The sequence below is a fragment of the Pan paniscus genome, chromosome 13, assembly GCF_029289425.2.
Source record: "Pan paniscus chromosome 13, NHGRI_mPanPan1-v2.0_pri, whole genome shotgun sequence".
NCBI classification, from domain to species: domain Eukaryota; kingdom Metazoa; phylum Chordata; class Mammalia; order Primates; family Hominidae; genus Pan; species Pan paniscus.
In genome coordinates, this window is record NC_073262.2 from 19989294 (window position 1) to 20003855 (window position 14562).

General features: G+C 42.7%; 1 protein-coding gene across 3 annotated transcripts in view; it reads right to left on the minus strand.

Moving 5' to 3' along the window:
- CCDC93 (coiled-coil domain containing 93) overlaps positions 1–14562 on the minus strand; it is a 100384-nt gene that overhangs the window by 47369 nt on the left and 38453 nt on the right. For all 3 annotated transcript variants that reach the window (XM_008972484.5, XM_003819129.6, XM_063595115.1), the window contains exons 9-11: positions 12372–12464; positions 12034–12084; positions 11107–11193 (exon numbers count right to left, since the gene is read on the minus strand). In XM_008972484.5, coding sequence (XP_008970732.2) covers positions 11107–11193; positions 12034–12084; positions 12372–12464 — 231 coding nt within the window. The remainder of the gene's footprint in view (positions 1–11106; positions 11194–12033; positions 12085–12371; positions 12465–14562) is intronic.

Consider the following 14562-nt stretch of genomic DNA (forward strand, 5'->3'; position numbering starts at 1 on the left):
CAGGAATGTATGTGTACCCACTGAAGTTGGCTTTTTTTCCTGAGAGTATCTGCCAAAACCTGATGATCACAAGCTTTGATTTTTACAATTCAGTAACGACTTTTTACCACATAAATCTTGATACAGCTGTAAGAGGGAAAAAATCCACAATGAGATTTTGTAACAACAGATTGGACCTCATGCAGTTCTGCAATCCTAATTCACACACTACTTTGGTGCAAAAAACCCATAAGTAAGGACTAGGTATAAAATGCACTTGGGCTGAAGTATCCCCAGGTGCTTGGCAGAAGCAAAAGCAGATCTTCCCTGAAAGAACAGAGCTTCAATCCTAGGCCTCAAATAGTTCCTACAGATAAATTTCTAAGGAATATGGGGCTCACAGTCAAAAATCAAAAGCAGACAAGAAGTCAAACTACCATAAACAAAAGCCAGTGAAAACAGACAGCAAAACTGCATCTGTAAAGACTTATTCAAATACACCCCCTCCCAATGCACACACCATATACATACAAGCATGTGCATTCCTCCCTAAAGCAACAGATTAAATCTAATCACTCTTTCAGATAACAGTTCAACTAAGTGTCCACAGCTCTTCCACCTGTCCTTTCTATAACAAGATGCTGACACCTTTCACCACCTTGGATGTTATCCTAGTTTGTAAGTGAACTTCGAAAGCACTCCTGATGATGTGTGACCACTGCAGATAGGAGGGAATCATCCACTTTCCCTGATCTATATTCTGCTTCCAAAAATGAAACTCAATACATGAATGCTCTTTTCAATATTTTTAAAACCCACTAATGAAATTCCATGAATTTCAAAAACCCATAGTTATGTAACCTTGTTGAGTCTAAGGCTTTGCTTTGGGTCCCACCGTGAGTAATGCGGTGTGCCTGCTCAGAATGCACTTAACATTTAGGAGGTGTGAACAAAATCCAAAACCTCCTCTTTAATCCCCATACACTACTGTCAGGTCAGATGGCATCCTCACCAAATCATGAATTGGTACAACTCACTTTTCTGAAATTCAACAGTTTTTTCATTTTTCTTAAGTGATGTTCCAATTATCTTTGCAAGTGATGCTTTAAGTGATGCTCAAATCTGGCAAGGCTAAAGTCCAAGTCTTTATGCAAACTGATAAGGACTCTGAAATGTATAAGTTGTGCTGTGTGGCTTGAGACCATTTTACCAGGCTGACAATTCATTAGTTGATACCATTATCCTTGCAGTTAGGTATTGTATACTAACTATGTATGAGTCGCTCCGAATTCAGGAAATCTTAGAGCCGTTTGTAAACAGAAACATATTTAGCATTGTTCTCTCCAGATTTACAGGGTTCCTTACTCTCTTAACTCTGATTAAAATTTTAAATCTCTCTCCCCACCTTCCTTGGCTTATTTCAGCTAATCTTTACTCAGATCTTATTGTGTGGGGGCACGGTGGTATGCACTGGGGAAGTGGGAAAAGGCAAAGACTGTACCTCTGACCCTTCATAATCTAGCCAGACAAAACCAGCTAATTCATAAGTAAAGGTGTTGCATCCTCTGCATTCTCCTCAATGCCTAAATTGTGTCACAGAGGAAAAGAGTTCTGAAAGCTGCTGTTGTTCCTTCCTCTCCCTCTCTTCCTTTCTTCTTTCCTTCAGCAAATATCTGTGAAAACCCAATTGTGTTGGGCACTGAGAGTAGACTATAATCCTAGCCCTCCTGGAAAGCAAACATTCTAGTCCTGGGAGACAGGCAAAGAAACAAACGAAACAGTGCTTGAGGGAAGTGCTACAAAGGAGATAAAGAGCTGATCTCTACAACATCACTGAAGAGCCTCTTTTAAGAAGTAGAATTTTTTTTTTAAAGAGGGTCTCACTCTGTTGCCCAGGCTGGAATGCAGTGGCATGATCATAGCTCACTGCAACCTCAAACTCCTGAGCTCAAGCAATCCTCCTGCCTCTGCCTCCCAAGAAGCTGGGACTGGAGGTACATGTCACTACACCCAAGTAATTTTAAAAAAATATTTTGCAGAGATAGGGGTCTCACCATGTTGCCCAGGCTGATCTCAAACTCCTGGCCTCAAGCGATCCTCTCGCCTCAGGCTCCCAAAATGCTTGGATTACAGGCGTGAGCCTCTGTGCCTGGCCCAGAATCATTGCTAATGGCTATCAGGTGAGTCTCCACAAAGTCTTCAAGTGATCCATTATCTTCTACTGAGTATTTATTATGAATGAAGCAACAGGAATACAAAGATAAAAAATGAAATATTGGCCCTCTAAAACTTCAGAGGTTAGGAATATGATTTATGCAACACCTATTATGTTATGTGAGGAAATAGTATCTAGAATGAAGGGGTTTAAAAATCTACCTAGACCCCCACCCCTCCTGATTTTAGACCCCCAAACCCTCCTGGGTTTTTCTATCTGTGGCCACAATAGGAGGTTTCCAAGAGAGGAACACCCCCACCCCTTTCCTGACTCATACTACACTTCTCCCTAACTCCAGAAACCGATGCTGCTAGCAAGTGGTAACATTTTTTGAGTTGGGGCAGGATGATAGGATTGGAAACACTCACATCTAAGCTTATTAGAAATCACACAGGTGGCAGATCAGGCTGATTTTCTAACAAAGCAGTCAGGGTCCCCGGGCTGTTAAGCTTCCTGTTACTTTCTGGCCCAGGCAATGTCCCTGGGGTGTGGTATCTTCACTCAGTCCTAAGCCCTTCCCTTTTCCATTTCTAACCCCATGGAATAATTTTAAAAGTCACCCATTCTGCCTGGTTATTATCAGGCAAAAATATTTTAATATCAATTATGTCAACAACTTTTCTTTGGGCAGATACTGTCACTTCAAATGATAACACAAACCTAGTGGCACCTGGCAGCCACTTTACAGGCACACAAATTGTATTATTCTGTAATTTATGTTTTCACAGGTTGACTGACTCCTTACTGGAAGCCCCTCAGGGCCGCAACCCTGACTCATGCGTAACGCAATCCCTGCCCCCTACACCTGACACTGCCTGGATGCAGATCTACTCAACAGGTGTTTGCTGAAAGAAGAAATATATCTAATCACTCTTTCACAGGACAGTGATTATGAGGTCAATTCCATCAGTTCTCTGGCAGAAAAAAAAAAACCAAAGACTTAAAATATAAAAAGATTGTATTAATTTAAAAATATATTTTCAGAAGACTTCATACGTTTGGAAAAAGTGTAAGAGTTACAAACCCAGGGTGGAGAAATAACAATGTGAAGGCAACTACTAAGAGGACAAACGATATATTAACAATTGATTCTTTTGGGTCAATTCCCTCCAACTTTGTTAAATAAATTTCCTGAGGGCCTAGTGGAAACGAAGGCCTTATGGGGGTGCTAGCCACCATGTGTGCCCCATATCTGTTGGTAGAAAAGCAATCCCTGTCTCCTACTCTTTCTAGTTCAGAGGGGCTGCCAGTCACACCCAACTCCTGGCAACAATGGGCCTGGGGAGAAATCTGTGACCTAAGCCATGACAGACAGAGGACAGTACTTCCTTAGGATTTTATACACTGATGGAGGAAGGGGGCAGTAAGACAGAAACTGTCTACAGTCAGGCCTCCAAGGTGATGAAGCCAAGACAGAGACAAAGTGAAGCAAGGGTAAAGGGATATGGCAGGGCCATTTGAGTCCCCCCCTAAAGACTTCCAGTTCTGAGAGCTGATAAAGGCTCCCTTTTGCTTATAGCAACATGCTGGGTAGAATTCCTATTACTTGCACCCAAAATGCTTAAAAGGCAAAGGGTCCAACTTAGTGAGTGACAGAACTGAAGAGGCAGTCTTCTCTGCTGATTGCATCATAAAGTGGAATAAAAATCATCATGATAGATGGGGACAAGATCTGCTCTAATCAAATGTGGCTGTCTGCTTTTTCTAGAAGAGACCCTTTCCTTTGTGTTTTTTCATAAGTACATCCTTGACCATACCCAAGCTCTAATTATCTGGCGAGATTCCCCAGGTGCTCTGGAAAGATATGACTTCAAGATAGAGCAAAGGCTTCTAACTGCCAGAGAATGATTCTCAGAATCAAAAGGTCAGAGGCAATGGTGCCAGAATTTCTTAATTGCTGGACAGGAAAATTTCCAAAACCCATTAAGGAAAAATTCCTTCCACAAATAAGTCCCTTGATGATCTAAAATACACCTTGCTATGGAAATGAGATCAAGATGTTGACATTCTTCGGGCTAGGAGAACCTCCCACTGCCTTTTTTTTCTGAAACAAAGTCTCTCTCTGTCACCCAGGCTGGAGTGCAGTGGCGCGATCTCAGCTCACTGCAACCTCCGCCTCCCAGGTTCAAGCTACCAATCCCACCTCAGCCTCCCAAGTAGCTGGGATTACAAACATGTGCCACCACACCCAGCTAATTTTTGTATTTTAGTAGAGACAGGGTTTCACCATGTTGGCCAGGCTGGTCTCAAACTCCTGACCTCAAGTGATCTGCCTGCCTCAGCCTTCCAAAGTGCTGGGATTACAGGCGTGAGCCACCATGCCTAGCCAGATATTACCCTTTAAAGAACTGCATGAGAACACATTAATGTGGTATTCTCCAGAAACATGAAGAGTCACTTAGATACTCCAAATACAAACTTCCACGGCTTTCAGCAGCTTAGGTTTATGGTGTGTGAGTGCCTGGGCTGAGCTGCACCATTTTCACTTTTTCTTGTTTCCGTGGTTAGTTCCCAGTATGCCCTAGCTACCAATAGCCCAAGGTAGGCAGTTGAATAGTGGGGCAGTCTAAGGAGGCACAGCCACAGCCAAGCCTGGAAGGCAGACACTAAGGATGGTAAAGGAGGCTGTCCCTGCTTCTCCCTAAGGAAGCTCCACCTAGCCAAGGAGAAAGATTGCAAAGTCAAAACAGTCCTGTACTCAAACCTGGAACTTATTAGCTGTATGGCACTGGACAAGTCACATAATCTCGTTTCTTTGCCTGCAAAATGGATATAATATCACGTACTCATTTATAGAGCACCAACACTGGTGGGCCCTTAGCGAGACTCTCAGATTACAGACAAGAGTAAAGGTGGTCCACAGCCACATAAACAGATAGTTTCAACTGCATATAAATATAATGATGGAGGAAGGCAGAGGATTATAAGCAGGAAGGCAGCCTATACGAATTAAATGAGATAATTTTTTAGAATTAAAAAATAAGAACTAAATGAGATAATGGTACACAAAGAATCTGCACGGAGAGGCACTCAGGGTAGATTCAGATTCACCAAGACAGATCTGTGCCTCTAGAGCTATAAAATATTCAGATCCTTTAGAGCTACACAATGTTCCAATATCCTGTCTTAGGGAGAAGTCGACCAATGAATGATTTAGTTGGCAGACTAAGTATTAAAGTGGTCAAAATGGTGTATAGTTAGTATGCAGCATTAGGGAAAGTCCCTTCCTGCCCTCCCAGGGACCTTGCAACTTCCCTGGCCCAGCTTCCTTTTCTTTCTTCTGGCTCCTATCAGGCTTAGGGGGTTGCAGGGCGGAAGTATTTTTTGGACAGTCAGGCATTTCAGTTTTCTGTAAGTCAGAGTCATATTCTTCTTCCCTGTAAAAATAAATGCTATGATGCAGTGAGAATATTAGACATGAACACCAAAAGCACAGTGGTACTTCTTGTAGCACATTCAGGGAAGGGTGTTACCCTTTGGAAACAATGGCAGATGGAGCTACTCAGCCTAGAGTCTACGGACACTCATGAATTATGTATCTGGAAGCTTCTTCACATTCCTCTTTCTGCTGCTCTACAAGAACCATATTGAGTTACATGTCTCAGGAACTTTGAGATACATGTTATGTTACACTCTTATAAGAAACTTGTGAACTTTACCAGTAAAAAAGAATACTGCACATGTTTTTTACCTTGTTTTTATATCCCAGTGCCTGTCAAGTTTCCAAACACTCACATCTGGCAGGCTATTCAATTTATTCCCTGGTCACAAAATCATTTTTACACTTGATCCTCCCCGCAAATTATCCTTTCCCCTCTCTTCATAAAGAAAAAATAAATTCTGATCTCAGCCTAAGTGAGTTTTTCTCAGATACTACCAACAGCTTCCCTCCTGGGCATTCCTCAATCCCATCTCTATTTCCAAGGTATATTACTGAGACCATGAAGGTGGCAGCATTGCCAGTGTCCAGTTTCAGCCCAATCTGTGGCAGTATGATTAAAAGACCAATAAGCAAACCATGGTAGACAACTCTACAATGGCCCCATGATTCCCACCTGCTGATGTTCACACCTGCCTTTGTGTAACCCGTTTCTTTTGGGTGTGGACGGAAGCTGTGCCTTGCTTCTAACCAACAGAATACACCACAGAGAAGAGGCAGTCTTTTGATTACATATATGTAATTACGTTATGTAAGTCTATAATGCCTGCCCTGCAGGGAGACGCCCTCCCTTGCTAGCTTTGATGAAATAAGTGGCAATGTAGGAGAGGCTCATGTGACAAGGAACTGCGGGTAGCCTCCAGCTAACAGCCAGCAAAAACTGGTGACCTCAGTGAGCAGGTTGCAAGGAACTGAATGCTGCCAACAACCATGTAAGCTTGGAAGCGAATCCTTCCCCAGTAGAGCCTCAGATGAGACTGCAGCCTTGTAAGAGTCACAGAGGGTGCTGCTAAGCTGTGCCCAACTGCTGCCCCACAGAAACAGTGAGACAATAAATGTGTGTTATTTTAAGTGACTACATTTGTGGCAGTACTGCCACACAATAGCAGATAACCACACAAACAACGTGAGAATGAGAAAAGCAGCCCCTGACATCTGAAAGCTAGCCTGGTACTATTAGCAAGGCATTGATGTTGGTGGGAGGCTGACTTGCACTCATAACCAGGCCTTGTTGCAAAACATAAACAATTTCAAAGAACACCAATACCAGACAAGGCCACCCTATGACTATGAGTATGTCCGAACATGGACGAAAACATAAACATTGTCCGAATCACAAAAATGACCAAATATCCCCTATACTGGCTATTACACATACATAGCTTTAACCTTGATTCATTTTCCCCATGTCTTAGAGATAAGATTTATTAAGATACTCATTGACAGACTCACCCCTCCTTACAGCATCGAACCCAAAGCAAAGCCCCACTTCCTTGAACCCTCCTTCAAGTCACCTTACATAAGTCCAAATCCTATACTAAGTCCTTTCTGACACATTCTTACTGAAAGGCCCCATGATTCCCATTGGTATGTGTTCTCCCTCACTACAAGCAGCAATATACCCAACTTGTTCAACCACAGATATGTTCCTAGTTGAACAAACTAGGTCTTTGACTGGAGAGCACTGACAAAACAAAAACAAATCAAGCAAATAACAAAAACACCATGCATGACTTTACCACAGAACTTGCATAAAATAGAAGTATAAACCAATAATACAAGAAAGAGGCCATACTCAGTTTAGCTGTAAGACATAAAAATAGAATCAAGTATCTCCAAATGAGTAGAAAGAAATTATCTGACAAACAGTAGTAGGATAAGTGGATATGAATAGGAAAACTAGGACAGGTCCCCACTTTAGGCTAAAGAAGAATAAATTCTACATAGGTTAAAGAATTAAACATAATTAATAAAAGACCAGCTGACATGCATTAACTATTTTACCAGATCCATGGAAAAACAATGAACCTCTCATTTGGAAACAAGAATAAAAAAAAGACTGACCAACTTGGGTACAAATTCCTTGTATATAATGAAAAACAACACAAAAGTAAAATAAAGTGCCTGAGAAATACTTGCATCACAGTGACAATATATTTAAATCTGAAGTATAGACTTTATTCAAATTCACAAGGAAAACGTTACTCGAGTATAGTCTATAACAGACAATTCAGAGAAGAAAACACAGTAAACAATCCTGTATTCAAACCTGGAACTTATTAGTTACATGGTACTGGATGAGTTCTCTGTAACCTGTACTTACACAGAACCATCTTCGATCCTCTCAGTGGTCTACAGAGCTGCCATTTTATAGTTGCTACAGTAACAAATTAGACAAACAAAAAAATCAAAGCTGGAAATATTGGGGGCATATGCTGGGAAGTCCCTTCACAACTGTTAGTATTTTACGTAGTTGTAACACACAGAGGGAGTGATAACCAATCATCTAACACCTAGAAAACCTCTCAGCAGAAACTATCTGATCACATTTCACAATATTATCCACAATGGCAAACAGAAACAACTTAAAATTGTGTCTAACAAAAAAAAGTTTAATGAACTGCGCTGTATTAACACATAAATTATGTAGTTATTAAAATAAATGAGAACGGCCAGCCACAGTGGCTGAGACCTGCAATCCCAGCACTTTGGGAGGCTGAGGTGGGAGGATGGCTTGAGCCCAGGAGTTCAACACCAGCCTGGGCAACATGACAAAACCCCATCTCTACAAAAAATACAAAACTTAGCCAGGCATGGTGGTATGCGCCTGCAGTCCCAGCTACTTGGGAGGCTGAGATGGCAGGATCACCTGAGCCTGGGAGACCAAGGCTAAAGTGAGCTGAGATTGTACTACTGCACTCTTTGCCCGGGCAACAGAGTGAGATCCTATCTCAGGAAACACACACAGCCACCCATACACACAAACACACACTTAGAAAAATAAATAAACAAACGGGAAGGCTAGAAAATATTTAGGATGTGATCTGACAAAACCAAAAAGAATGAAGACTACAGTAATGAAAATAAAGCTATCAACAGCTGAAGAGTGCCAGGCACCATTTGAGGCATTTTGGTCACATTTCATTTAATCTTCCCAACACCTGTCAGAAAAGTAATATTATTCTCATTTTATAAAGCAGATACTAGGGCAAAGAGAGATTAAATATATGGCCGAGGTCACACAGCTGGGAAATGGAAAAGGCAGAAATGAACCAAGATATGGCTTCAAATGGTGTGTTTTTAATCACTGCACTCACTCACTGTCCTACCTCTTTTAGACATATATGATGATTACAACTATACACAACTATGAAGATCTGGGAACAAGCACTGTAAAATAATATGCAAATGTGAAATAACTGCAATACGGGAATAGGATTAAAGGCAATTTAATTTTGAAAAACCATCAGCTTTAATGCTATACTACCTACCCAATGAAAACAACACAATTAAGTAATGAATGTTTGACACCTCTGCTTCTCCATCGGAAGTTTAACTACAGTCATCTCTTAGTATATGTGGGGGATTGGTTCAAAAACCACCTGCTTATGCCAAAATCTGTGCATACTCCGCAGTCAGCTGTACGGAACCCACATATATGAAAAGTTGGCCCTCCATATACACTGGTTTTGCATCTCATGAATACTGTAGTTTCCATACACATCTGGTTGGGAAAAAATCCACATGTAAGTGGACCCACACAGTCCAAACCTGTGTTGATCAAGAATCAACAGCATATATGTCCTTAGAAAAAATCTTGGCACGGCTTCCTGTCCAAATTACTCCTAATTTCACTCTTTTCTAGAAGAATGGAATGGAGGTAGAGAATGGTCCAAGACAGATAAACCAGAATGTATCCATCAGAGTTGGATAGAGATCACTGGTCAAGAGTGAGGAAGAAAAAGCTTATTAGGAGATAAAGATACAGAGAGATCCAGAAGGAGACATGCAAAATGCAGAATAACTGGGGAAGTCAGGTGAGCTTCAGGAGTCCTAGGCAGAGGAAAGTGTGGAAAGAGAGATGCACTGCCAACCACAGGGGGCTATGCCTGCCTGCTTTTTCCTCTTACAATCATCAGAGCCCCTACGTGCTCCCTGTAGAAACAGCAGTGGGTGCTCTATCCAGTTGTCGTTTTATTTTTTTCTGAAAAACTGGGTTCAGCAATGCTATGTGGCAACATAAGGGCGGGTATAAACTCACACTCTTGCCATTCAGATGTGTGTGCTCACAGGAAACGAAGACACTTTCTTCTCAGACAGTGAGTTAATACTGTTTCCATAATTACATCTTCATTTGTACTTTTAGGATAACAAACATCCTTTTCTGGTCAAATTTCAGATGACACTTTGAGCAGTGTCATCTTTCCTAGGTGGTAATGGAAAGACAGGACACTCTGGATTCTATGAGATTGGACTAGAAAGCCCATGTTAAGAAACACTTACTTGGGGGAGTGGGGAAAACAAAGGAATCTCATCCTGAGACATTCCAAGCTGTTTTACTCACTCATATTCGCTTGCACAAGGGTCCTTCAAGTCTCCCTCCCAGAGGTTCCCACGGATGGCAGCACTAGGCATTTAAAACAGTTTTCCAAAAGTCTTGGGGGTGTTATAGCTGATAACACCTCCAGATTACTGGGGACAATTTTTCCCTAACTGTATCACCTGTGCAATCACTTCAGAAGAATATGTCACAGAGAGTCAGGGCAGAGCTAATTTGTAGTAAAAGATTCTGAGAAAAGGAAAGCAAAGCTGGATGCTTCAACAGACATCAACATTTTAGGGGGACAGGGCTGGGGAAGGAGGGATGTGCAACAATGTCCTGTAAATCTGATTTTACTGATACCACATCTCAGCCACACCAGAATCAGTTATGTGCAAAATGATTAATCACCGTCTCCCTGAAATATTCAAGGTTTAGGATGGAAAAAAAAAAAAGCAAACTCTGAAATATGATTTCAGGCTTTCCTTCATTCTATACTCTTTTAATAAAGTAGAACAAAAAATTTTGCCTTGGGTTTGGCTGAGTTATGGGGTTTATCTCCTAAGTGGCAAAGCTTCATTCCCTAGCCCAATCATCAAACTGAGCCCAAGTTATAAGAGGCCTGATAGAGAAGAAAAAATGCTCATCCCATACCCTCAGGCATGAATTTATCAAATGTGATAACTGCTCTGTGAGACAGGTTTTCTCTTTATATTTACAGAAAAGTGGGCACTGCAGGACAAAATTAATTTAACTAACGGGCAAGTGCTGATAGCCAGTTGTGCATGGTAAAGCCCAGTGTGCTTCTGACTAACGTGGCTGGTGAGTTACAAGAGAACACAGGGCACTGCTGGGGTAGTGGGGTAGGGAAGTGGGAGAACAAAGCCATGGAGCATTATCTGGGGCACAGACTCCAGCTGGGCCCCCACCTACCTTCTCCGCATACTCGGACACAATCTGCTTGATCTCAGCAGAGCAGAGTCCCACAATCTGGCCCACGGAGCTTGCGGTGAGACGGCTCTGCAAGCATATGGAGGGAATGTTCTCAAGGCCAAGCCTTGTCTTCCATAGCACTGGAAAATCTGAACACTCTATTACGGTAAAACATAATATTCTCAGGGGAAATAATAATTTGGCTTTGCCACATATTACCAACAGAAAGGGAGAAAAGAAGCCTCAGGACAAACACGCAGCTACCTCCTGAGTCACTGAGCGGATGGTGCTAAACCCTCCTCGGACCCTGGGCACCCCTGGAAAATGGTCCTTCCCTTCTATGTACCACCCCAAGGTCTCACCTCCTGAGAGTCGCCAAACAGAGCCTGCAGGGGATTTGGCAGGCCTAGGACACAGGGAATAGAGAAGAGCATGGGAAAGGACAAAGAATCTCAGAACTCTAAAATATCTCTTTACTACCGTAGGTCTTCCCAGGCCTCAAAAAGAATGATCCTTTCACATTGGCTATACCTTCTGGACAGGCTTTGAGCTCTGGAAAGACCAACTATAATCTCAAAATCCCGCTTCCTGCCTAGATAGTGTAGGAAGAAAGCAGAAGACAAGAGCTGCCTCAGCATGAGGCATAACTCACGGGTCAGCTCTAGCTCTTCTGCAGAGGCCCTGTGAACCTCCCAGCAGGAATATTCTGCTTTCACAAGGGTCCTTCAAGTCTCCTTCCTAGAGGTTCCCATGGGTGGCAGCACTAGGCATTAAAAACAGATTACCAAAAGGAACTCCCTGGGGAAGAGGAGGTACTGTGTGCTGGTGAGAGGCAGCTCTGGAGAAGGTGGGCTCTCTGGGAGAAGACCCCAGCAGAGCAGGGTGGTGCCAAGTCCCCATCCCTACACCTCCCCAACTCCCACTCACCTCCTCATTTGCCATAGCGGTCATCTTGGTCATCAGCGACTGAATACGCTGCTGAAAGAGGAATGGATGGGAGCAGCAGTGAGTGGTTCTGAACATGTAAGACAGAAGCAATATGCCTACATGGATCTTTGCGGTGATATCCAAGGGTGTCTTCCTTGATCTCGTCTTATGTGAGCCTCAAAGGCAGGTGATAAAATGAAACTGGAAGGTGTGAAAGACCTGCTCACAGCAGCTGGCTGTGGGAGGTGGTGGCCATTTGGAAACGCTAGGGATAAGAGTACAATTTCTCCCAAAATGACTTACACAGAAACCTCAGAGGGCCTACATGGACCACACACCTCTTCAGCTGCTCGAAGCTCATCTTCCTCGTGGGCATCAGCTTTTTCTGTAGCTGACAGCCCTGCTGGAAGTGCCGTTTTCTTGTCCTCAGCCTGCAAGGGAAGATGTGAAAACAGCTGAGCACGGGAGATGGAGACTCAGTAGAGAAAGGACAATACTGACAAGAGGCATGAGTCTGTGAAAAAAACACAGACCTGCAGAGCAGCAGCACCCTGAGAGAGTGGATACTCCAAAGGCCTGAACCTCCACTAGAGTACAGGGTGGGCAGGTTAAGCTTCAGGAACTGGCGAATGCCTGTTTCCATGTCCCAGCTGCTCACTGATTAAATTCAGGCCACACACATTTGCCTGACTTACCCTTGCACTTTGACTGGGGCTTCCCCCTACTTTAACACTTTCAAGAGCAGATCACTACTAAAGGAGTGTTTCTTCAAACTGCCTGTTAAGACCAATTAGTGGGACATAAAAGTAATTTGGCAGGTACAACTAGCATCTGTATAAATTAACACAACAGAACATGCCAGAGTGCTTTGTAGTGAGGGGTTAAGTACTGCTTACTGAAACTTTTGTTTTAGGGGTATTAGTGTGTGTGTACTGAATCATGATGAAAAATTACATGTTTACTGCTCAGAGTAATCAAAACAGTTTGAATACCACTGGTCTGAAGGATGAAAACTGCCTTATCTAATGATCAAGCAGCATGCTCTGGACTTAGCCCCAGGCTCCAAACGAACCAGGTCAAACTCAAGGCACCCTGGATTAACTGCTGCCTCCTCAATCATGGGCTATAGGTTTTAATTCTATCTCTGCCATCCACCAGCTGGGTGACCTCAGGCTTACCTCTGATCCCTGCATGTTAAGGACTTCTAGGGTCAAAAGGGAGGTTTGGTCTCAAATGCCCTTCTTGGACCATCCCAACTCTAGGATGCTTTTCTATAACGAGTCTATCACTGCCCATGGGAACACTCCAAGCTCCTAACTGCTTGGACACATCTACAGGGGATGAAACTGCTAATTCAAATGTGCCGTCTGACATAAAAATGACAGGACAAGCACAATTTGAATACTAATTTCAGGGACATCTCATGATTTTTCCAGTCATAACCAAATTGCCCAGTCATATATAAAGACAATCTTTTCAGACTTAAATTACATATCAAATTAAATATACACATCAAACCCTTAGTATATACCAGATAAAACATGATATACTCAAATCCAGAAAACACCCTGCTCTGTAGGAAATCATTATTCAGTTGACTAAAAAAACACAAATGGGGAAAAAATAATGAGAAAACTAAAAAAGAAGATATCATAATCAGTACATGACTAAGTACCAATAACTAATACTGATATTAACGTTTATTAAATGTTTACTATGTGTTGGATCATTCTAAGTCCTTTACATTTCAATCTTCACAATAATGCTGTGAGATAGGTACAATGACTGCCCCCATTTTACAGATGCTGTCAACTAATGTACAAAGAATCAGTAAATTATCCAGAGTCACTCAGTGAATAGAGGAGCTGGAATCCTAAACCAGCTAGTCTGGCTTTAGAACAGTGCTCCTAGTCACTGCTGGTGCCTGCAGTGACTGAGACAACAGTCAACACAGGAAGCAGAGGGGGAGCCTGGGGAGTGGGTACAATGGAGTGGGTGGCAGGGGAACAGCAAGGGGAGTGTGTCCTGTTCAAGAAATCTGGGGATCAGGTGGAGAATGAAAAGAGGTTAATAACCAATCTTTTTTTTTTTTTTTTTTGAGACGGAGTCTCATACTGTCACCCAGGCTGGAGTGCAGTGGCGCGATCTTGGCTCACTGCAAGCTCCGCCTCCCGGGTTCACGCCATTCTCCTGCCTCAGCCTCCCGAGTAGCTGGGACTACAGGCACCCACCACCACTCCTGGAGAATGTTTTTTTGTATTTTTAGTAGAGACGGGGTTTCACCGTGTTAGCCAGGACGGTCTCGATCTCCTGACAATAACTGAACTTTTTAAGAGGCCACTGACCACTATAGCTGACACTTTATTATTTAGAAGGCAGTGGCTATGAGCACAGGTTTGATGTCAGACCTCTAGGTTCAGATTCTTATTAAGTTCACTTTAGAGCTATGTGACCTTGGAAAAATCACTGAGCCTCTCTGAGCGTTAGCTTTCTGACCTAAAAAGCAGAAATAAATGTCCTCCTCATAGA